Source organism: Anarrhichthys ocellatus, unplaced genomic scaffold (assembly GCF_004355925.1).
Source record: "Anarrhichthys ocellatus isolate YVR2014 unplaced genomic scaffold, GSC_Weel_1.0 scaffold10, whole genome shotgun sequence".
NCBI classification, from domain to species: Eukaryota; Metazoa; Chordata; class Actinopteri; order Perciformes; family Anarhichadidae; genus Anarrhichthys; species Anarrhichthys ocellatus.
Genome location: NW_022280040.1, coordinates 6,407,959 through 6,434,019, shown reverse-complemented (window position 1 = coordinate 6,434,019; position 26,061 = coordinate 6,407,959). Strand labels below are relative to the sequence as shown.

The 26,061-nt window shown below is 40.8% G+C and overlaps 1 protein-coding gene across 1 annotated transcript in view; it reads right to left on the bottom strand.

Annotated features, from left to right (window-relative positions):
* Window positions 1-4,347: 4,347 nt before the first annotated feature.
* Window positions 4,348-26,061, bottom strand: part of plxdc2b (plexin domain containing 2b) — a 77,553-nt gene continuing 55,839 nt past the window's right edge. The window contains exons 8-14 of the mRNA XM_031850581.1: window positions 21,895-21,990; window positions 21,638-21,719; window positions 16,723-16,783; window positions 16,413-16,566; window positions 10,642-10,680; window positions 6,280-6,446; window positions 4,348-4,853 (exon numbers count right to left, since the gene is read on the bottom strand). Coding sequence (XP_031706441.1) covers window positions 4,734-4,853; window positions 6,280-6,446; window positions 10,642-10,680; window positions 16,413-16,566; window positions 16,723-16,783; window positions 21,638-21,719; window positions 21,895-21,990 — 719 coding nt within the window. The 3' untranslated portion in view covers window positions 4,348-4,733. The remainder of the gene's footprint in view (window positions 4,854-6,279; window positions 6,447-10,641; window positions 10,681-16,412; window positions 16,567-16,722; window positions 16,784-21,637; window positions 21,720-21,894; window positions 21,991-26,061) is intronic.

Below are 26,061 nucleotides of genomic sequence, written 5' to 3'. Positions count from 1 at the left end.
ACAAAGTAGTAGAGATGTTTCTGTGATGTAATACTTTAGAAGAAAAGGATTCATCTTGTTTTAGTTCCTTTATGGACAGCAGTTGTGTTCTGTGGTTCGACCACTAGATGGCAGTAAAACACCAAGTCACAGAGACGACGGGACACGTTTACAACAGCAGCAGTTATGACCTTGTCTACAATATATTGATAAACTGGATTTGGGGAAAGTAATAGCTGGGTGTCGCAACGATTAACACCCACTTATTATTTAGGCAAAATGTGCAGCGCTTGTCTTTATGTAGCACGCTTCATTACTCCCCGACTCTGTCCTGGAGTTATTGCTCTGGTGCGGAACATTATAGAAGTTTAATTCTCTTGTTGTCCTTTGTGGTCCTGCACGGTCTGTTACAGGGGTGGTCGAACTATTTTCATTGTGGGCCATAAACTGAAAAATATAGGCAAAGGAGTCACGGGCAAAAGTCTTAGATATAGATATAGAAGATATAAAGTATACAATAATGCTCTTTAAACTGAATGCTTAATGAAGCTGCAGGGAGATTTCACGCTCAAGTGATTGACTTGCAGAATGAAAAACTGGATTTCCTCCAAATTAATCAGCATGATCTTTTTTTAATTTCTTGGCATGCATTTATTAAATGAATTCTCCGCTGCTGCTTTGAATGCATATGCACACAAATACTGATTAATGGAGCTATGGAAGTGGTTGTATATTAAATTAGCTCCTTCTCTCCTATAGAGCTGTAGAAATACAACCGAATGTACACTTAAATGAAAAACAAGACATTATACACAGCAACGGTTGCAGGCTACAATAGCACTATAGAGAGGGTGTGTTTGTTTTTAACAACATTGTTTATTATTTCAAATGTAATCAAAACAACAGTTACAGAAATTACAGACAGCGAGCTATGATACTGTGTGATTTTGAGCCTCATTGTGTGTCATGATAAGATAAAACAAGGTCACAGTTCTTGTTTCTTTATATTTAGCTCTGACGATCGGGCCTGTGAGCCAACCCCATAAGTCAGTAACATATCTCAACAACATCACTATGCTGCTATTCGTCATCTAAAATAACATTGTTAGGAAAGTGGGAATTAAAGTAATTAGTCAAGTCCAGTGAAGCAAGTGAAGACTTTTGCTGTTTCCATCATCAAAGTGTCGAACACAAACGAATCCGACCGCAGGCCACTTCCTCTGACGGTGAATATAAAAACACTTGCAGTTTCAGGTGGCCGTGAACACAAGCAGATGCGATAAACACAGTTTAATCAAATTCCTCACACGTTTACTCATGTGTTTGTTTTTTTTAAAAAGATTAAATAAAAGAAACCACCTTCCAACCGCATTAAATGCAGAGTACTTCTCTCACTACAGCTACCGCTTAAACAAGTGGAGCAATCCAAACACAATTTTTTGTGGCAGTGAACACAAGCAGATCTGCCAAGCACGCTCGCAAGGAGCATTTCTACGCAGGGGTCAATGTTACCAACATTAGAGGAAGTATCTGTATGCATAAAAAGCCTGTTAAACGTTATGCTTTTTAAACACCGATGCTGAAAGGAGTTACGAGGAGTCATGAAAGAGGGTTTGAACTCTCACCGAGACCACATTAGATCTCAGAGTGGGTCGTAAAGAAAGGGCTACGTGAGGGTTTTAAACAGCCAGTGAGTCCTTGATTTGGTATTTGTACATTAATCTGTGCATCTTTGGGTGAGTCAGTGTATTTGGAGGATGAAATGTATTTGTCAGCAGTTGGCTAAACCCCGCCCCCTTAATAACTGGTGCTACTCCAGTTAAACTTTCCCTTCTCAAACCTATGTTTACAATGATAATGTGGCAGATTTACATAGACTGTATATAAGAAGCAGATTTACCATCAAATTGATTTATTATTTTATTAAAACGATACGTTGCTAAGCAATGGACCGTTCCAGACTCTCGATTATCTCGTTAGCTGTAATTAGGCTAGCTAATTAGCTGTAATTAAGCTAACGATTAAGAATTTTGTAAAAGCGGTCTTTAAAATGCACATGACGGCTACTTACATGATGTAGCTTAACAATAAAGACTCCAGGTTAACACTGCCTTAGGCAGACACAATTGTGTTAGCATACAAGCCATAACGCTAAAAGTTAACGCCACAAGTTAACCAGCGATCTTTGAAAAACACAGAAGTTGGTTTGAAAACACTTACCGCCGCCTTGACAGTGTTTTCAGAATTAACAAACGATCTTCTAGCCATCTGGATGAGACAATGTTTCGTCCACTGAAAGATAAAAGCTTATGTTTAACCAGTTTCCCAAATTGCAACTCTGTTTTTAATCCAGGTAACGTTAGTCGGCAGGCTAAGCTAGCGGTTAACATCTTTGTGTTGAATCGGGAAAACAGGTGCAATTGTCTTACAAATTTTGAATATTCAGGAATATTTTTTTATCCATATATTTCATATATATTTCGAAGATTCTTTGGGGGTTCAGGAAATACCTTCAAGTGTTCGTAAACTATCTCTTCAAACATCTTCGGCTAATTATTTTGTATGGAAACCGATGGTTAGCTATAGCTAGCTAGCTATCTCGAGTAATTTGTAGCAGGAGTCAGGGCGGAGCTGCTAATGCTAGCCTAAACTCTAATAGCTTCCAGGCTGGCCTCCACGCAATGCTAACTTTAGCAGTGAACCTTTTAACTTTTAAACTCCACAATGTAACGTAACGCTGCTCAGTTATTAACGCTAGCTAATGTCGCACCTCTTGGTCTTGGAAGTAAGCTCAATTGCTAGCTAGTAGGATGTAAGCTAGTTAGCCAAACACACTTTACTTTTGGGTAGATAAACACACAGTTTAATCAATTCATTTTTTCTAGATTAAATAATAGACACCATCTACAATCAATATACTACAGCTGTAATTAGCTGGTATGTTCTGGATGGTGGTATGGCTGCTGAGGACGTCGAGGTAAACACTTGAAAGAATGATGCTGATTAGTCTTTGGTCTCAATGTGATAAAGACAAGGTGGGAATAAAAAAAATATTCCAGATGATTGTTATTTTTATGTATTTACAGTGTCAAACTGAATGGGTGTAATATTGCACGTTTTATTTTGCGGTAGAATTCTATGGTACTGATCTTAATTGAGTCTACAATCATTGGCGTAAAAGCATGATTTTGTCTTGAGATAATATTCTTAGAAGGATAAGTAAATGTTTGGATTTGTTCAGTCAGAAGCCGTGTGTACTGATTGGTGACAGTAATAATTGGAACAGTATTCACATGTAAAAAAGTAGAGAAAAAAAGGCCACTCATAAAAAATAAAAAGTTGTTGTTTTTCTGTATACAATACCGCTACTCTACAAATGTTTGCCATGAGTTACCTGAATCTGCAAATGTTTTGGCCTTGGTATATATACATATTAATGTGTTGACACGGATGAGTCGACCATAACTTAAAACAGACTAGCCTATGGTTATGCTGGCAACATACTAGAAAAGGAAACCACACTGTAAAAATCAAGAAAAACTCCAATCATACCAGTGTGTTTTGAATCACACAAACGATATCCAGATACCTCAGATACCTCAGATTCAAATCAACAAGAACCACCTGTGCAGAGCCAGCTCAAACATTTGCACCCATAAAGCAGGTGGATATCCAATCACTAATGTAAACTGCTCTCTTTTGCATTCACACTCATACACACACACACTGAATCACTTACACTTTAGAAAATATATTCAGCATACACACTCACAAGCGCCTGTCTTGTAAATCTGCATTAGTACCACATGTCAAATGAAAATAAAAAATGTGCAAACTCTAGTCAGGAACAAAATGGCACGGCAGTAATGTAAAAATAATGCAAAAATAAAAAGAAAAAAATACATAAAATGCTATCCATGATGTGAGGAATCAATCCATGAACCAATCAAAAGAATAAAAGAACGATAGTGTGTGCCCGTCACCCATTTAAAAAACAAAAAAACACTGATATATTCTCAGTGAATGAAAATCATCTTACACTTCATTTTCAGAAAATGAAACCAGCCAAACATCACAAACTAATTCCACACCGCTGCTGTGATCGATCACAGTGACAGGACTTCAGCTGGCGTCATATCGCTCAGCTGCAGCCTCTCTGTGCAGGGCAGGCAGTGGAAAAGTCAATTAAACCTGCTATGGTATTGAAAAGCAATACCGATGTCTGTACAGATAAAATGTGCCAGCCCCTTTGAAAACAACATACTGAAAGAAAAAGGAAAAGAAGTAAAAACCTGATGGATATACAAAGGCCTATACAGTATAACCCCACCAACAATAAAGTGGTAATCTCTGTTCACATACTCTGTATTGTTTCTGAAAATATATATTGTATACTTCACCCTGCTCCCCCCCCCCCCCAACCACACCAGTATCCAGTCTAGGCAGTCAGGCTGTACAATCCCTCCATGGCATCGATGCTGTTCCCTCCCTCTGTCCCCAGTAGGTTAGGTCTTTGCCAACAGGAGCTGAACAATGGGCTTGCCGGGGATCAGTTTTCAGGGTTTTTCCTCACTTTCGTATCGTTGGCTGCTGTATTCCAGTCTCATCTTGCGCTCGACGGGCCGATTCCACAGTCTTAGCGAGTCATTGTGTACACTGATGAGCAGATCCTGGAGGTTCCCTGGTGAGAAGCCCCTGTGGCGCAGGAGGGAGGAGGGGGGGGGGGGGAGAGAATGCAGACGCCCCCTCCTCCCTCAGCACTGCTCAGACTCGATGAAGCCCTCCTTCTCATGGCCCACTGGCTCCACCTCTGCGTAGGCCGGGTGGCCCGACCCACGGCGAAACTTCATGGCTGGCCACCTGCTTGGGCGTCTCTGCAAAAGGAGAGGACGTGTGCGAGGACAGCGTTTAGGAAGAACAGTGTCACAGTGTCGTCAAGGCTGAGTTTGACCTAAGGAGAGCCGTACTGTCCAAAATCACTCCCTATGAACTATATAGTGACCTATATTTACCCCCCGCCATTTGATTTGACTGCCATTTGATTCTATTGTAAGTTCTTTATCATACTATTGCACTGTGTTGACTGTTATGCACCAATCAACAAGCCAACTTCCTTGTATGTGCAAATGTACTTTGGCTAATTTGGGTGTCTTGAGTGTGTACAATACTCCACATTTTATCGAAGCAATTTAAAGTCGTGCAACTCTAAACCTGTCAGTGATAGCTGTCCGAAATCTCAAATTTCTGCTCACTGCAGAGTCAATAATTGAGCGTCTCATTACACAGGGAGTAGTGGATGAGTGAATAAAGGAGTGATTTCAGAATTAAGCAGCGGCGCTCTGCCGAGTTGAGGTGTCACGAAATGACACGCATAGAAACACCTCAATAACATGTTTCCTCGTGTTATAAAACCTCAGGCGATAAATCTGAGATGTCTTGACACGTCTGAGATGTATTCAGAGATCAACACTGGTTTCAGTACTTTTATGAGATTCGTTGACAATAAACAAACTGTCTTTTCCTTTAAAAACATAAACTATAAAACTCAAACTTAGTATGCCTGATGTTGACTTCACTTAAGAAAGCAAACTCCACATCAGGGAGTTCCTGTGACTGATGATGACCTTGTAATACTGACAACGAGAGCGACTTTGAAACATGAGCGCCTTTGTTTTCAATAGATGCTTCTCTCCAAACTGCAGCTACTCTGTGAATTCACATTGATTTATTAGGAAGGACTGTGTGCACCAAGTTTCCTCATCCCCCTCAAAAAAATCTTAATCCTTATTTAAAAGTCAGGAGTTGAAGGATGAAAAGCACCGAGCGCTGAATGAATGTGGTTTTATTTTGTATCTTTTCTTGCTATTACACTTGAATGTCTGAAGGTTTGAGGAAAAACGTCAAAACTAAAAGCAACTAAAAGATAAATTCTGATATCTTTCTGTTTATCTAACTTTTAAGAATATGAGCTATTTTGTTTATTAAAAAAATCTCACAAGGTCCATTTACTGGCTGTGTTGGAGCTTTTTATCATATCATACACAACCTTCCTCAGCAGATGAAGTTGTCACGGAGTTGTAGATATTTATATTTTTCAGAGCACTTCAAGGACTTCTTGTACTCTTTCTGCCAAGTATGAGCTGCTAATCTCAAAAGCTCCAGAGCAGCTAGATACTAAATGGACTTTGTGGTGAGATTATGTTTTGTTTACTTCTGTTTCTGAGGTCAAGAATAAACTTTCACTCTCAATGAAGGATTTCCTTTTGGAGCGTCGCGTGAGCTGGTATCGTCTCCACTCACCTCGATGAGGAAGAGGCTGGCCGCGGAGGTCGGGTGATGGTATATGTACACGGTGACCAGCACGCCAGCGACCAAGACCAGCATCACCAGGAGGATGCCGAGGATCAGACCGGTGTGCAAGGGGTGTGCACCTGACTTCCTGTCTACAGCACTGTCTGCAGGCAGCACTGAGAAACAAAAACACAGAAACACCCTGTTACAGCCTTTAATAAAGATAGACATGTTTTTTTTTTTTTTAATTATAGTATCTAAAATGCAGAGATATTTTGGCTAAAAGCAAACACCAAAGTTACGTTTTTATCCTTTTGCTGCAGTGCCATTCTTGACCAGCAGGGGTCACTCATCATTCATCAATACCCTCTTTTGTAACATGTACTAATATGCCTTAAAATTGACATGCTTGTAGCCAAAATGTAACTAAATGTCATTACTTTGAAAAAGACAAACATTTAAAACTGATTCTACTTCAGTCATGTATGGTTGAAAAATGTTCATATGCATTTTCAGTGGATTCCACGGTGGTTTTTAGAGATTTCAGGGGACATTTTCTTCACTTTGAGATTAAATTCAAGGTACATATTTGAACAGGATCATCAGCACTCTGTTGCATGACCAGAGTTAATCCCAGACCAAGGTTAGCAGCATATGTTCCTGGTAGAAGGTGGAAACAGGCTGATAAGAGTCCAAATGTAGCCTCCAGTCGTGGCAATGAAAAACTGAAGAGGCTGCATATAGTGATCATCATTTTGTCCTCCAGCGAGCCTTGGAAGACAACACTCGGTGTGTGATGTCTTAGAAGCTAAAGTACTTTTGTCAGATTCACGTTGTAGTCGACCCAGCAGGTGTTTTTGAGAGTTCTTTTGAAGATGATGAAAACACCCTGTAACCTTTTGGACACATTTGTTCTTAATCTACGGTGGTACAATCTCCCCATCACAAAAAAAAACAAGAGCATTTTCACCTGCAATTTGTCAACTAGAAGAATGCATAGAGTAAGAATAGAAGAATAAAATACAAAGAGAAACAGTGAAGTAGTCCCAGTAGGGATCGTGGCAAGCGGGGGGGGGGGGATAATGAAGTGATTATGAAACACACAGCAAGGATGCCCTCATAGCTTATCTCACACAGATTTAAAGCAGGATCAGCCCAGATCTGTTCACACGGCTGCAGATTTCTCCTCCTATGCCCCCTTGACAACCTCTCCCCGGGCTCCTCCCTGGCTGTAATTAGCAGCCATAGCCATCGCCGAGCTTGTCAGCCAACCAGTTTCTCCCCTGGCTCCCTGCCTCATTGATTCCCAGCACACAGAATAACCGGGTGGTAATCAAACATGTCCAATGTGTGTGGGCGGCCACTGTGAATGTGCCGGTCGGTAAGTCTGTGTACAGCCGTTATGTGCACTCCTAAATTTGAAATAAAAAGGACGAAGTATGGATAATTTGGTGTGCTGAAACATCACTCGATATAGTTTCACATTAAACAAACAGAAAAAAAAAACGACAGATTACCTCTATTGTTTTTTAAATCCGTTTTCATAATGCCATTTGATGTTTTTCATGATAGTTCTTAGAATCAGTCAGTCAGCCATAATAAACGTAGCAGCTCAGGAGCCATATACTTTTCAGAGAAAAACAACTTGGCAGAGAAATTACATTCTTGTTAGTGTGCTTAATCCTAATAAACATGGTGTGAAGGAGTTTTATTTTTCTCTTGTTTACTCAGAAAGGTAGTTTTTCCTGTGTCTGTCTGCCAGAGCTACAGAGACCAAGAGCCATCTCTTGGTCAGCTGGAAGCCCAAGCAATGAGACAGGCTGTTGGTCCGGGTCGTTAGTAGGTTAGCAGGGGGCATGAGACTGAGCGAAGATGCAGACACAATGAGAAATCAACAGCCCAGCAGCTAAATAACCAGCGGGACGCTAGAGGAGACGGGTCTGCCCAGACCCCTGGAGGAGCGATGAGACAGTTCTATCAGGACTCTTCTGAACGGTGCATTTAAACCAATAAGACAGCAGGGTCTATACCGGCTCATAGTGGGCTGTTGAAAGACAGGACAGTGAAATACAATGCAGTTGTAAGTGCATTAAGAGGCTACAGTCATGCTGTAGCTGCTCTGTGAAGTTGTACTTTGGCACAATGGTGCTTTGAGCTAAATGCTAACATTCTCACCATGCTAACATGCTGATGTTTAGCAGAGACAGTGTTCACCAGTTTAATTTAGCCTGTACGCATGCTGTCATTTTCTATTTATGTAAAGTTGTAAATAGTTGAGGCTGATGGGATTGTCATTCATTTTGCAGGTATTTGATCATAAACCCCCCAACAATTAATTGAAACTTTGACCTCTTGGTGGCGCTAGATGAGAATATCATTTTGGCCGTGGCCCTCTGGGCTTTAGCAAACATAGGTGACACGAGAGGATGGAGCGAAGTCATTTAGTCAGTCTACTGTCTGCACAAAATTCTATCAGAAAAAACTAAATCCTGTCGTGTAACAAGCTGGAACCAACATCAATCAACATAGAGCCGTGCTGTCAGCATGGCTAAAAATATTGTAGTTCATAATTACGGAAATAATTGGTAATATCTATCATTGTAGCACAACGGAGTCTGGACACAGGAATTACTCGCCTTCAGCAAATTGCCCTGAATTCGTTCTCCATTAGCTTTGTCCTTATGTCTGCTAACCCGAGGACACTGACTGAACACTAATGGACAGCAGAGCTCTTAGACGCCAATCAAATACATTAGAGCTTTTGAGAAAGGACAAATGAGACCAAAAGAAACCCAGCCCAGCTGTTTCTTTTCCAGCTCTACATTAGTGGAGCACAACTGTTCTCTCGCCTGGCTTATGTTTTTTGTTTTTTTTGGGAAACTAACAATACAACAGACCCAATCCATTACAATGCTGAGGAGTGGCGGTGTTGAATAGAAACTCCGGACAAAAGGGTGATCGGCTCCTGTTGTTCCTCATCTCTACTGTAGCTTTCATGACCTCAACGTTTCCTACCACGGTTAAGGTCAGAGTACACTTTAACTGTAACTGACTGATATGACAGCTAAACAGTTAAAGACATCCTAAATCATCGAGGTCAACATGCATGAAAAGACACATTTTGAAATCACTCTGGTTAATTAAACCTGTTAAATACCCAGTAGTTATAATACATACTCAACTATCTTTCACATGGATATTAGAAATTAATGCTTTTTATGTCTTCTTCGCAACTGCTTTTCACCTTGAATAACATCATTAGCACGTATTTGGCAAAAAAAGACAAAAAAACAAGCCACGCAGAGAGATGTCATTGCAGTGCCAGGCGGAGTGATGCCGGAGTGATGAGAGACATGCGGCGTTTGTGTAATGAAAATGTGATTGAAGCCGCCGATTTCCAATTCCTCTCAGGCTGGAAACATTCGAGAGGCTATCTCTGAAAACTGACAGAGTTGGAGGACATTTCAGAGTTGGGATGTTTTGCACATATGTGGGTGTTAGTGGTGGGAGTCACCAGGAGCCCCATGATACGATATAATCATGATCCTTATGACAAGAGACGATCTTATTGAGATCTTTGCGATATGCTGATTATTGAGATATCATATACTGCGATTTATTACCTTTTTTAACAACAAATTGTCAACATCTGTTTTATGAAATAACCTTTTACTCGGTTCATCTCACTTCAGACATTTTTATTGCAGCAAAATAGGTTTCTCAGTCGAGGAGACGGACTGAAGTGGACTGAAAAAGCAAAATCAAAAGGTTTCTTGGCATCCGTGTATCGATACAATATGGCCACGCAAAATATCGTGATACTGTGCTGTACTGATTGTTTTCCCCCACTTTGTATAAGAGAAATATGGAATTCTCAAGGTGCAGCTGTCAAATTACTTGTGATGTAACGGAGTCTGTGGCCTTTGTCTTCATACTTTCCTTCCCTCCCATAATTACATGTTGTTGTTTTGTTGAATACACAAAGGGAACCAGTATGTTTGTATTTGTACAGCTATACCTTCTTTTCTACCTCCGCCTTACAGGAAAACAGCCACATCTTGAAATTGAAAATGTATCACATGGTTCTTCTGTTGCCTTTGAGACTTCATTTGAAATATATAACTCAATACAACTTCTACTTTTGGGCACAAACTCCCATACCTTCCTCTCACACCAGTCCAGACAATATAATTGATTGCTGCAACCCACAGAGGACAATTAAGCGTTATACTTGTCGGCTGCTGGATGAAGTTTATCAGCTGATTGAGCCACACGTCCTCCAAAAAGATCAAAAAGCAATCAGGGACCAATACTTCAGTGGTGAGAACAGAAACAGGAGGCAGCCAAAGAAACACACAGATAGAGACCTACCTTGGTTGTCTCTGAGGTGCAGGGCGATCTTGGTATCGTCTGTGAGGAGACAAAGAAAGACACGAGAGTCAGACACAATAATTATTTTTTCTCTTTGTAGTTTGTTTTTGAAGCTCTGATAGTATAAACAACTCCCCGAAGGCCTAAATGAGATTAAGTGGCTTTCCTTAGTGGAAATTTCAACATGAAATTTACTCCACTTAAAATCTGATTAAAAATGAATGCTTTGAAAAGAATGGTCCAGCATGCATAATTCAGCACATAAAAGCTGTCTGGGGTTATCCATACATGTGGAATATGGAAATGTAGCGTGGCCCACTTCTCCTCGAAGGGTAGCAGGCATTTACGCACGCCATAGGATTCACATTATGCTAATTCAGTGCACACACGCCACCACCACATATATTTCACTGAACGATTTAATTCAATCGGGATTTTCGATTTCAATTTTCTAAAGAACCAATGCAGCAACATTTCGGGGTCTGAAATTAATCATTAAATGAGATATGGTACCGTAAGGGAGCGCACAAAATTCGGTTCAGTTCAATCCCAGACCGGAGTGAGGGTCATGAATATGGATCGCCATCGCTGCTCGAGGGAAAGAAGCCAGAAGGGGTATAACAAAAGCTACTATATGCATGTATATTTCACACAAATATCTACATCTGTGTTCAGATTTATAACAGAGCTGGGTCTACTCTGGATGAAGAATTGTCTGTGTGAAATTGTTTTCTTCTGCCATTCAGACTCCTCATACAAATACATGTATGAGGAGTTTAACTGGATTCATTTGAAGTGAACTCTTCAGACGGTCTCTGTCACATGGAGAACGAACAGCGGCCTCCTGGCTGAAAGGTCGCTGTTTGTATTTCCTCTGAAGCTATAGCTCAATATAAAGTTTAGTTCAATGTCAATAGATTCAAAAAAAAGGAGATCTAAACTTTTCATGTCGGTGTTTCTCGCACCCAAACACACCTAAAACCACACAGACACATTTCTCTCCATGTCTCTTTTCCACCATGAGTCACCCAGCCTGCTCTCTAGTCTGACCGTTGACCCCTGCAGCTGAAGAGACGAGCGAGAGCTGAGGAAACTGATCCGCTCTACGTGTCAGAAAAGTGCGTCGGCTACACAACATACACCGCAGAGTGACCTCTTAACCTCCTGGACACACACACACACACACACGTACAGTCACACGCACGTAAACCAAACACATTTTAGTCCTCTCAACAGGCCCCGGTTTGATCTGTAGGATTAGTCTGCGTGTTTTGCCTCACAGCTGGACCGTTTTCACGTTGCATCCATCCTCATCCCAGCAGCCCATCCAGCATCCCGACTGCGATGGAGCGTCCATTTAAACTCAGCCCTCACAAGATGATTAATGTGGGTGCAGGGGAGAAAACGACTCAATTAAATGCCTTTCTGTGAGAGTGAAATAATGGGTACGCCTGGCTTGAGTGTCGAAAACCTTAAAAAAAAACTCAACAAATGAAATATACGGGGAAAAAAATAACATCAAAATGAACCACCAACATTAAATCACCACACTGAGAAATTGCAAGTTAGTTTTTAGGAACGACAACCCAAAAGCACCTTGAGTTTTCAGTTTTTAATGGAGAACTGACAAGGTCACAGCCTGCTGAGAGACCAACAGTTGGATTGTTTGCAGTGTGCCCTGAGCCAAAACACTGACTGAAATGCTCCATCTGATGAGGTCAGATAATCCTTCATTCCAACAGCTAAGTCTGGAGATATTTACTGTCAGCAAATCCGACAGGAAGACCAAAACTGAACTCATCCCACTATTGTGTGTGTAGCCAAAGCCTGATATACATCTTATTCCTGCATTGTTGTCCAGAAACTATTAAAAACACATGACTGAGCCATTTTGTTGCACTGGAGGACATTTTCCTTCATTATGATGAAGCGCTGGCACTGTAGTTTATCCCATATGCACCTTCCTGCTGTCGGAAATACTCACCAGCAGACGAAATCTGTATTAATTAAATACTACAGTGCCCAGCTGTTTTAGGAAAACTACTTTAAACTAAATTAAACTATGTACTTACAAACAGACTGTATATAAGACGTGAATGTCACCCGTTGCTTTAGCCTTCAACATCTTGGTTTTTGGCAACCAGAAGTGACACAAGAGGGTGGAGTTAAGTACAACTGAACACTGAATAAACCATTTTGAATTGACCGAAAATGTTACAATTAACTTTCATGACCTCAAAACTAAAAGGGTTTAAGTTGTAAGACAAGAACAGGGACAATTCCTAGATCGGATAACACCGTGGTAGCCACCTGTCAATCACAAGGTAGCCCTGCCCTAAAGCATACTTTGCTTTATGGTCTGTTTGACTCTAAATGGACCATAATTTACTAAATGAACATCATGCTGTATTGAAGAAGACTTGAAACTAGCAATTGAGACCATGAACTCATGTTTACAATGTTTACTGAGGTAATAAATCAAGAGAGAAGTAGTCATTTTCTCATAGACTTCTATAGGATCTAATTTATGCAACCAGATGAGTCACCCCCTGTTGGCCATTAAAAAGAATGCAAGTTCAAGGCTCATCCTCATTGGCTTCACTTTTCAGACCCAAAGATTGCCGCCTGAATACGACCTGTTTAAGAGTTATGTCTTCAGTGGAGATGAATGGGCTTGAGGGATGGGAGCCACAGACAGGACAGGGAAGTCACTTGCACATGTTTTTGCATTTCCCTGCTTCTTTTACAGCCATACTTATCTTGTAAACCGTGTCAAAGACACTTTTATCAATTTGTGATGGACAATAAAGCTTTTCCAATTATGATCCTGACTGTATGTGACAGACACACAGTTATGTCCTCACCTACTTTATAGACGGGGCTCTCATGTTCTTAAAAGGATGCAGTAAATTCATCACAAGGATACGTGTAGATGTCTGAAATGATTTGTTGCCCATCGGCTCAATGTGCTGTGAGCCCATTCGGCATCCCAGACATCGATTTAACACAACACAAGCATGAGAAAAGACACAACATACAGTCCAGTGTGTGTGTGCTTTTGGTATTGATTATCTACACAGCGTTCCATATGATGACAGTAGGCGAGTGTCTCCTACATCTGGAGCTGATTAAAATAAGTTGCTCAAAAGTCTTAAAAAGGGAAAGGAGATGAAAATCGGCACAATAAATCCGGCCAATTCATAACTCTCGCTTCTCTAGAGACAAGTGAAAAAAAGAAATGTAAGTAAACAAACTTTAAAAGACACCTTGGGAATTTTCCTATCATCAGCAGAAGAATCCGGTCTGCCCCTGTCAAAGAGGATTTGCATTAGATAACTGAGATTATGCTGCAGTATGGTTTGGGTTAGCCTCCCGCTGGGGTGCAGGGAATCATGTGCTCAATACTTTTACACTGCAATATCGAAGGAGCATGACACCCTCCAACTTCCATTGGTCAGTATGAGACGACTTATACTTATCTACTGTAAATGGCATGTTTAGGACACATTTTGACTTTTACCGTTATCTCCTTTACATAAATATCGTATGTGCACACATACAAAGCAGGCTACTTTAACCAAATTGAGGAATATCTTTTTTTGTTTCATCTGTAGGCTGTTGGCACTTTTAAGCATAAGACAGGTGTCAGCAAACAACATGCTATTTGGGGTAAATTATTTTACTATGTTTAGGATACTTGACTTCAGACTTTAAAGTACATAAAGTCTGCACTTTAAACTGCAAACAGTTTGCACTTTAAGGTATACTAATGCATATGTTTATGATACATGTTATAATACGGTATGTTCTTATTTAATATAGGTTGTTTTGTATTTAGTTTTTTCCATTTATTTTATTAAAAATGTGCTACGTTGAATGTTGTCCTGTACCGTTAGCTCACCAAGGCAAGTTCTCGTTATAATGGCAATAAAGTCAAATGCACAATGAGTAGGATTTTTCTTAAATGAAAACAATATATAAACAGATACAAAAATAATCCCTCTCCATCATCACGTATGACCCACTAGTAGTGTGTGGCGGTGTCTGTATCTGCAGAGACTCGGCCCTCTGCATGTATTTTTTCTCTTTTCTAGTCATTTTGTTGTGATCGGGATGTTTCTGGGCGTTTCTCTGCCCCTCGCTCTGCGTCTGCCTCCAACTGTCACTCGTCAGACCTCCGGGGGTCTTGCTCCCTGGCTGACACTGTAATCAGTGTCGTCTGGAGCTCTGCTAAATTCTCCCTGCCTGGAGGCACATACTTCGCCCGTTAGCTAGCTAGACTGAACTGATCACTAAACTCCTCATTCTGCCTTTACTCAACTCAACAATGCATTAGTCTGCCTCTCAGTACTTCCCACCTTTCCCATCTTGTCTGTGGCTCTCAGCCTGAAGCTCATTCCTAACTAATGAAGACGTAAATATATATATTTCCACATTCAAAGAAGGGAAAGTCAATTTTTAAAACATGGGCACTGTAGTTTTTTCATAAAATGTTATTAAAACAGCAATCAAAAGAGCATTTGTTGGGTACTATTTGCAGAGGCGGATTAATACACATTTGGTGCTCTGGTGAGTATTTGTAGCAGCAGAACAATGTGTATGGGATTGACTCAAAACAAAGTACAATGCCCATTCGTCATAATTAAAGGATATCTCACTGATATCTTTTATCTACTCACCAAACATCCTTGTTGAACCATTATCTGTAAGTACTTTTACTCTTGTGTGTATGTTTACTACATACACTGTGTTTACTTCCTATGGTCACTAATGGTTGATATTACACTGTAAATACTTTGTAAGATCAAGTCATTACCAGACTTATTTTAAAAGGCATTGCATCTCTAAAAATCAGTTTATTATACTGATCTGTAACTTCAGCCATATTCATTCCAGCCTTACAGGGGATACATGTCGAACCAAACACATATTAAATGTCTGTACGATGCATTTGTGACTTTATGGGTAATATTTGTTCAACCAAAATATAACTTAATTTATCCTCTTTAAAAAAAAAAAAAGTCAAATGTGAAATGAGACCTTGAAAGAGAGAGAGAGAACACAGGTAACAAGGACCAGCTTTCCTCAATATCTGGATCAGATCGAGCCAATTTCACTAAACTTCAAAATGATTGTAAAGTCACTTTCCACTTACTGAGAGAAAAGCCTGCACTCAATCTAATTTTCTATTAAACATTCGGCCTTCAGAAATGAAAATTGCCCTTTGCTCGCCTTTCAAACAGTGAAAGTGAACGCCTCAATTAACCTGAGAAATGATTAAGAAGAACAATAACAGGATGGAAATAGTTTTGATACTTCAAACAGATCCATCATCTGGAATGTAATAAAAGGTTTCTGAAAATAAAGATTGATGGCGAGCCAGCGGAGCGGAACAACATGATCACAGGTTCGTGTGGGTGCATCTACTTTAGACTGGTGAGATTTGTCCTAATTCAATCTGCATTGTTTAAAAGTTGGTACAAACGCAGGTGCTGCACCCTGCTCCACTGCCTGCCATATGGAATATTTGATTTTGTATAGCTTAAGTGGAGAGCTACAGTACATATTCATGCCTTCTCCCAAAGAGAAAAGTGTCTTGCTCATGTTATTAAAGAGGAAACACATCAATACCAATAAAGAGCAGCTCCAGCAAAAGCACTTCATTTAACATCTTGCCAGAGCAGAGAGAGCATCCATCACTACGTGGGTGAAAGCTCTGTGCTCCTACACAATATGCACCGTGGCCTCGTTCCAGCTCTTTCCCACTTTACCTTCGGTGGGGACGCTGGTGGGAGGGTGGGAGGTGGAGGGTGCGTCGCCGCCTGCAGTTGCCTCTTTGCTCCTGGATGTGGTTTTGGCGACAGCCGTGGTGGTGAGCGGATAGAGATGTGTGGTGTCCATGATGTCACACATCTTGTCCTTGGTCTGAAAGATAAGAAACGTTGTCAATGATGACACACACACACACACACACACACACACGTATTTCACCATTAATAAGCAAGACCATGAAATATCTAAAGTACTATCAGACAGATTCAAGTCATGTCAGATTGTTATGTTTTTAGCTTTATCACTCACCTCATCTGGGCAGCTGTTATCCACCCAGTCCTGCCGGTGGCGGTCAAAGCCACTGGAACATCTGATGGGACAGAAAACAGCCGTCAGTCAAGTCTTTAGTCAAATAAAAGCGGTTTAGTATTGCACATCCATTGAGTTGGGAGACTTTTTGTGTAGCGTATTAGTAGAGGCCTGACTTGTGGTTTCTTATACATATTAGACGCTCCCTGTCTGGTTGAAACACTCGAGTCTTGAAACTCCTCACACACAATTTATATCGCAAAGTTTTTTCTCCTGAAGTGTTTTCTTTCCTGGGGCTTTTGTGCCTCTTATTCAACAGTGGAAAGTTGAGAGGTGCCAAAAAAAACAAAGGAAGAGAGAACATCTTAAACACTAAACAGATGTTTTCACAAGATGAGTCCAAGTTTTCATGTATTGTGTATGTTTCTGTGTGGAATATGTACAGGCAGGGTGTAAAAACGAATATCCCATAGAGATAGAGCACACGTGCCATACTCTACGCAAACCATGCACACCAGAAGGGAAAACAATCTGTAACGTAGTAGCGCCAACAAAATGCCCGAAGCTTGTTTAAAAACGTTTGATTTCATCATGTCAAAGGTTTGTTTCAGCACCCAGTGTGTACCAAGGATGCAGCTGATAACTAAAAGGATGATGGGCCAGGTTAGCTGTTAGTGAGCTAATGTTAGCTATGTGTTAGTAAGTTACTGTAGTTAGCTAAAGCACTTGCAAACATAATACTGCAAAGCTTTCTGACGCATCAACGTTCTTCCATAACACCAATTGCATACTGTCAAAATGCTTTTGCATAACTTACAGACACAATGCTTGCTGCATGTAACATCAGGAGTACTGAGCGTCAGGATCCCAAAGTCTTTTCATTCTTCCTGCTGATGCCTCACTTTTGTCAGTTTTTCAGTTCGGCAGCTCATAGAAACTTTGGTTCTGGGTTCTATAGTGCATCCCAGCACACAGCAGCTTTTAGGCATTTTTATGTTGTTTGCTAGCAGAGAGAACTGATGAGGAAACACCTTCACACAATACAAATAGTTTCCTCTCCAGTTAATTGCGCTCCCTATGGATGGGTTAAAGGCTATCATGACAATTAACTGATTGTGCTGTGTCAAAATCCTGCCTTTTAAATTATTTTAATGTAATTTCACGCTTACAGTAGTCACAAACATAATTGATCATTTCATATAATAACACTTAAGGTTTTCTACTCTGAGTCAAGCTGAGAAGCAAATATCTGCCCCTCCAACTCTTTCTCTCCTCCCGATCTAGACTCAAAGAGGTAGCAGATTTATGTTTTTACAGTATGAAGACGTGGGATCTGTTAGGGGGGAGTTCAATGGGTCATGGGGCCTTGTGGTAAGGGTGCTGTTGAGCAATAACCTCAAAAGGCAGACCAGTAATCGAGGCGGCTGGCGACTAATCCTCCATGCTGTAAACGGATCAAAATTATAAACCGCCCACGGGTGAACTCGCCATCATTCTGTCTCGGCCCCCAAACTGTATCCTGTCTGAAAGGGAAAGTTAGTATGCAAAGCACTAAACCCACTCACAGTGGGTTCTGTCAAATGAACTGAAGTTGAAAAGCTTTCTGCAAATTATTTGTCACTGCAGGTGGGAGATGTACGGAAGAAACACACACAAATGAAAACAACCTTTGACCAGCTCACAATGCAGAAACACAGTGGTTTAAAGCCAGCGATGGTATTTGTACTGCGAGGACAATACGAGTCCAGTGGAGTCTTAGACATCCGCAGCAGGCTCCATTTCTCTGGTGAACATATTGTTATGCTAATGGCTTTATGTGAAGGACTTCATTTTTATCTTTCTACCTCTCTAATCATTCCACTCCTTTTATCCCCCCCCCCCAGAAAAAAATCTGCCTCATCTGTTCAATCAGGCGAGACGGATTCCTCGCTTAATCCCACACTTTTCCCCGAATGCCCCCCCACCACCAGAAGGAGGACAGGGAAGCAAAATGAGACACAACATTACCGAGCAGGTCCAACCTGTCCCTATGGGGAGCTTGTGTTTTGTTTCTTCTCAATGGCATCCATCTCAGCTAGTTGCCATCTAGCGCAGTGAGCCACGGTGCTTTTAATTAGAAATGGACTGAGGTGCTTCATTTGAATATAAATTAACTCACGAGGGAGACTATTTCTCTACAGGTTTCCAACATTCACAGCAGGATGGATAGATTGCATTCACGCTCCTTGAGATGCCGTCTCAAATTCAGTTATTCTTTGCATTTTTATGTTCTCACGTATTGTACTTTGAGTTGTAAAGATTTTTATGACATCAAACCCTGTTTTTAAGCTATTTACGGTCTGCATTCTTTCAGCCATTCAAAATCCATTCAATGTATTTACATCCTGTAATTGCCTGTTGTTTTCATTGTTAGTGGCGGAGTCCGCCATCATATGCACAGGAAAACGATGCGTACATCACATTTATATCTGTCACACTGTTCATCGCTTACTCTCCTTCAGCTGTATCGGAGCTAAATTAGTCAGGTGATGCAAACCGATCATCCTGCTTACTCAGTTGGCAAAACACAGGGTGACTTTTATTTTGAAGCAGTCACAAAACAAGACAACAATCATTTCCTGCATTTTTCATCAACTGATCATGTTTGCAAGGGAGTAATGGACAAAGAAGAAGCTGTTAGATCCAACTTCTGAGCAACATAACAAACTTGACTGTTTCCTGCTGTTGTGTAGAAAGCTACTTGTGCTGTGGGCAGCATGAAATCAGATCTCAGACCATTATTATTATTATTGCCTGACTTTTTTATTGAAACAATAGGAGTTTGTTTGGCTGCACTGTAAACCGACCCACTAAGACATATTCAAACTCAATATCTGTCTCTTTAACAGACTTTTTACAAGCTGCATTTCTGATGCTCACCAGCTGTTTTCTTTAGGTAAACAAATCCCTCCAGTTCCTCTAAACTCATGAGTGTTATGGCCCACTGTGGATCCACTGGGACATCTGCCATGCTTTATTAACCTGCTTCAGTACCGGCTGCACACATCAGCCACAACAAACTGAACTGATTTAGTTCAGGAGTTGGCACGAGAGAAGCGGTGTGCTCTCACCTACTCAGCACTTCATTGTGCGAAAAGTTCATTAGGGTTATTCTGTTAAACTACAGCGTCTTTCATTAACCCCGGAGCCAACGAGGCCGCCGCTGGGTTTAATTAGCGCGTGTTTAAAGCACGTTTGCCTTTTTCAAAGGAAGTGGCTGAAGGATACAAAGGGCAGAGGAGGCATGAACAGTCAGATATTAACATTAATATTAAAATACAGCTTAAAATGAGATCACGGCTACGGGCGTACACTTTCTCTACACAGCGATCATACATTGCTGAGGGGAAAAACATTTCTTTATGTTGATGCACTGTGAATTCATTTGTCTCTGTCAAAGGCATGAAGAATTTAAATACAGAGCGGATGGGGAAGTCAAATTCAATGTGAAATCTCAATGGACAGAGCAGAAGTGCTGCACATTTCTCCAGTCAACCACCCTACTCAGAATAAATTATGAGTCAAAAATGAAAGAGTGGCAGATTAATATTTGATGCATGAGGCATTCAAAATGCATACAAAAGAGAAGAGACGGCGGCTGCCCCGAGTCTGACTGAACAAAGCCCGACAGCAACCTCCCAAAAAACATTCAAATTATGGCTACACATTCATCAGGACAGTAAACATCTATTGGTTTCTAAGTTGAAACTTTCTTAACTCTAATATCTCTCCATAAGTTATTTCTCCTCAAACTTGTTCCATCCAACAAAAAACAAAAAAAATCTGCAGCTCACATTTCAGCTGTCAGGAAATTCTTGGGGAGGAACGCAAACACTTCTTTAGCAGCTCAAATATTTACTTTAGTTTGAAGTGCAGGGAGACAGGAAGGATGAGATAAAAACAAAAGTGGAGCAGAGGTTGACAGAACAGTTGTGAGTTGAATGAACGTTGAAATGAGCTACTGTCTCGTCTAAATGAATAGAACTACATCCCCATTCAGTGAAAAAGACTCTACTGCCATCGTTACAGAGATACTGTAGACTGCTTTCTGGAAATGAATGGTTTACAAATATTTCATCATCATGTGTACTCTAGATTGATGGTGTTTTACGTTAAAAACTGTAAGTTATTCTAATGTCAAATTGTTGATCCTGAACATTTCCGTTCCGGTGCACATCCTGATGACAGCTCGTAGGTGTGCACTCTAAGTGTGTTTTTTAAATAGTGTACGTAGAACAACATACAGTAAGCTGCTAAATAACTCACTTATTCCAGCTTGGTTCAGCTGATTTTACCAGCTTCTATATCACTGAATTATTTACTAGATCAAACTATTGCTGCAGGCCGTGCTAGCTCAGTGTTAAGTGTTTTTTTCTAAAACCTATGTATGTTTTCAGAACATCAATGTAAAAAATTAAAAAAAAGAATTGTTATTATTGTTGGTTATTGTTATTTTCCAAGTCGTATTTTTGTTACTCAGCAATACAACATTTTTCAAGAGAAACTTTGAGATCACAAGTGCTTGCGGCTGAACAGAAATGTATTTACAATTTACCAAAAGTGTGTTTAAAAATGTGGAATTTTAATATGAAAGCCTTGCGGTTTACAATTTCCAAACTACGGCACAATATCAGATTTTCACTACACGACAATTATAGCCAAAATAATGTTTCTTTTGCTTCTTTAGTTTTTGGAGAGTTTGTCAGACAACAGGTATTCTGATGTCACATTTGGAAATTGTCACAATTTTTCACTACTTTTTGACATTTCATAGACTTAATGATAAAAAAAAGGATTGGCAGGATAATGATAATACTCTTATATAACAACCCTGAGGTGAATCCTTTGAGAGTAAGCATATTTCAAAAAATCCCACCTGTTGAGCCGATGGCACCAGCTGCAGTTGAAGTTGATCTGCGAGGAGATGCAGGAGCCACAGCTCGTGAACTGGAGACAGGCTGGAGAGGAGAAAGATCGAAACAGGTTAAACAATTTACACAATCAATAGCCTAACCGACAAACAGCCAAGGAAAAGGTCTACGCGCCACATAATGATCAGGATTTCATCGAATAACACTTGTAAAGAAGCATACACTGAGTGAGCCAGAAGCTGCTACAATAACTTCTTCTTACTGGGTAGAGGCATCATTTCAACGGCCGTAGAATTGGTGATCTTCGTCTTCGTCAGCTCCACGCGGTGGTACTCGTAGATTGTCCTCCGCCTAACGTCTATATTAGGGAGAAAGAAGAGATCGAGTGAGTGCGCGAACAAACCATGAGAAATCTCTTTATCTCCCAGAGATAAAAAAAACTGGGACAAGTGGCCCCTGAAGAAAGAGGTAAGACAGTGGGAGGCAGAATCAAGTCATATGGGACGCCACCACAGCACTTTATTCCTCAACTCTCATTGTGCCCAAACGTCAGCCCACAATCTGGCAATGGACGGTAGCAATTTCCCCAGGGAGCTGATATCAATCAGACACTGTTGAAAAGGTCCCAGTCATCTGTAACAGCAAGTCATCAGCCGGGGAAAGATTGGCGCAATTGATCAGATACATCATTGACTCTCATCGCATTCCGGCCTTTATAACTCATACCGGCCAGCTTAAAATTGGCTGCTTGCTTTTGCTCGCCGTGCATCTTCCCTCCCATCAGTGGGAATGGAAAAAGAGGAGGGTGAAGGACAGCCTTTGTTACAATCAAAAAGGCTCTTATCCTGCGTAGTGTCTAAACAGATCTGATAATAACTCCTTGGTGCTGTAGTTAATCTAAACCCTAATTGGATTGTTAAAAGGACTTTCTACGCAGCCGTTCCAGGAATGAAACTGTAAATCTGTAGAATAAATCACTGAGATGCACTGCAACGAGCATCGGGGCATTACTCAAAATATGACATTTTCTATAGCAGATATATTTGCTTGACCAATGAGCTACAAAATAAAAACTCAATGCAACAGACTGTGGCTGTGTAACATACACAGCAAGCAGTGACCTGCAAGTCACATTCATGATAGAGTGCTTTTAGTAAGATGAGAAGATCGATTCCTCTTGCAGGTCTGTCCAGTAAATATGAAGCTATAGCCAGGATACGGTTAGCTTAGCATAAAACGGTAAATAAGGGGGAAACAGCTCTCTAAAGCTCCCTAATTAACTTTACATCTCGTTTCTTTAATCTAAATCAATATAGAAGTGTTGAATCTAAAAGCTGTGGTTTTACAGGATATTTTGTGTGCTGCATTTTATGCCTGACTAAACTAAGCTAACCGTCTCCTGCTACATCCTCCTCTGAATCTCAGATAATCTTCTCAATAACAAAATCAGTTTATAGCCTACAGATTTAAGGTTAGTTATTTTGCTCGGTTTAATGAACTGTTAGCTGCGCTGGCAACAGTATTGTTCTTCTCGTGTGACAGGATGTTGTTTCCCAGGATGTTGTTTAGAAGGAGGCCAGCTCCTTCTAACCTGAGAATAAGACCTCCCTTCCTTCCCCCTCCTCTCCCTGGTGCCTGACTTCCTCTCGCCTCTAGCTAAGGGATTATCAGGTGCCTAATGACACGGTGGGGGCCAGAGAGGAAGGCCTGAGGCTGCTGATGTGTGGGCAGACTGTACAAGACGGGAAAAAAAATAGTCTGCACAGTTGATATTGTCCCATTGCCACAGCTATCTCTTCTTCAGACAAGGATTACAATTGTTTTTTCTGTCTTTTGCAAGCTTTTCTGTCTAGCACCTAGTGTTTATCGTCTGAATGTGCCTGCTTTTGTGAATACTTTTCTGGGCAGACTTTACATCCTCGCTGGCCTCCGTTTGTAGGTGGAAGGAAGCCGCAAATCAGATCAATTATAGCCTGGTCCCAGCAACAACGCCTAATGAGGATTGAGCTATATAGCTTTCACTGATGCTATCAAACAAAGGGAGCAAAAGCGTGTCATCAATTACGCTCACGAGGGCCAGTTAACCCTCATTCAAATTAAAATCACGTCCAGATAAGACACACTTGCACATGTTATTACACTCTTAAGCTATAAATGTGTTTACATTCTCGCTTCATACCAGGCAGCCTCTTACTGCTCATTCATCCATATGGGAGAACTGCATGGAAATCAATACAAATGCGATGTGAAGGCATTGAGTTAGAGATCGATGGAGGAATGGTGCCTGCTCATCAGGCAGCACTCTGGCTGTTTTTGTACTGTTACACAAAATATTACGATGTGTTCAATCGACCTCTTTAACCTCATGATTAAACTCTTGCCGGGTCGATAGCCCCAACATATTGAATCACAATGTTTCCTCTTAAGCAGAGATCTGCTGTGAAAAACCTGAAAATAAAAACATGGAATGACGCATATGATTAATAGCGGCAGTCTTCCTGCTGGGTATCAAGATTATTAATCCAGATACAGGCAGGAAGATATGAGCTGGTATTGGCCTCATTTTAAGAATAACACTGTGACGGATAATAATGCATAATGTAGCATTGAACCTGGGTCTCCACATGCGCACCTGTTAATTACACACCCACAGGACACCCACAAATCTTCCCTCTCATCTCTTCCTCGGATTGCTCTGCCTGGAGGCAGTGTAAAATGTTTTATTTGAGCTTCTATTCCGGGGCAAAGCTGGGTTAAAAAAATGTCTCCCTAGCTGCTATGGTTGCCATTGTAGACACCTAGCTGAGTAGAAACACTTCTTCATGGTGCAGCCTGCAGCAGGCATGGCTCTCCTCCTTGTTTGATCTCTGGTAGGATTAAGGCTTCATTTTCTCAGGACATGGCAACTTAAAAGAAGCCATTTATTAATGGCTTGACTGTCTTGATACACAATGGAAAATATGTCAAAATAGTTCAGCTGCATCTTTTCCAAACTACAGTTCTATTGGATATGCAGAGCGCAAGAACAAAAGGTGGCTTGAGGTCACACATTAACTGTAACCATCCTACAAAGAGGGACTGAATAGCTACGGACACACGAGCTACCAGGCATCCTAAAAGTGACACGCACTATCATTTGCATCAATGTAAGGTGTAACAACCTTTGATCTAAGATGTTGCATCCTTTGCTGTCTCCACGGACTCTTTCAGCTCATGTGCCACTTCAAGCCCTTTGGACTGACAGGTGCAAGATTCAAATACTGCCCTTTTGCTTCAGACGCGGACATGAACCTGTGCACTTTGCAAGAAAACAAAGCCTTGTTTGTTTCAGCTGTCGCAGGTGTTTGGTTTTGTTTGCAGTGACTGAAGGCTAGCTTAGCAATCGACTATTCATTAAAGACCCTTGAACAGATGATGATTTCTGCACATGTTGAAGCAGTGTACACAGGGCTGTTGTAAGATGATTAAACAGTGTTTGTTTGCTCTAATATTTGTTGGGAACTTAACACTCCAGCCACCCCAGCCAACGTTACACAAGATAGCGTTACGTTTGCCAAACAAGGTTATCCAGCCATTATCTTTAACCGCTTATCACATTCAGGGTCGCGGTGGGGCTCGAGCTGACCCCAGCTGACTGTTGGCATTTGAGTTGGCAAAATGAAAGGTGGCTGGCTAAAATGACAATCTGGCTTTTGTCTATCTTTGTTTGAAACAAAGAACCCAATGTTCAAAGATATACAAAGAATTTCATTAGCGTTTATTTGCTAACATTTGATTATAAAACCTGCGAGTGACATTCGACATTTCAGCTGACGAAATGAACGACTAGAACAGCTTGAAATAAGAAGCTGCTTTCGTTGACTTCTGTGTGAAATAAACGACTCTTGGGGTTTAAACCTGCCACTATTGTCATGGTATCACAGTAACTAACAAGGGTGAGGCTTAGTCATTTGTCATTTAGCCTAGCAAGCAATGTTACAAATGTTGACACATCATTTTACTTTAAAGTAATATATGTAAATGAGGTATTGGATGTTACATCTCTCCCCAAAGATTGGGTGTATTAAAACATTGTTGTTTCTTGAGAAGTGGAATAAGGACAATGTGCATTTCAAAACAGAAGAAAAGAGTTTGACATGAGGAAGAACACTCACATTCCTCAGAGACGTCACTCAAAACACATCTGCTTCAATCTGTCTCCATTCAAGATTTCATCACTCCATAAGCAAACAGCTGCACTCACTGGTTTCATCATGCTGTGTCGGACACATCAAAGACAGCTGGGTTTATGATGTCGAGGAAGACTGCGCTAACAGGTTCAATGGTTCAATAGAAAAATCCCTCAGTGCCAACTAAGACCTCTAGAAAGAGATGTTGGGGTAAAATCCTTCAGATGAGAAAGAAAAGTCCATGTCAGAGTTTTTTTTAC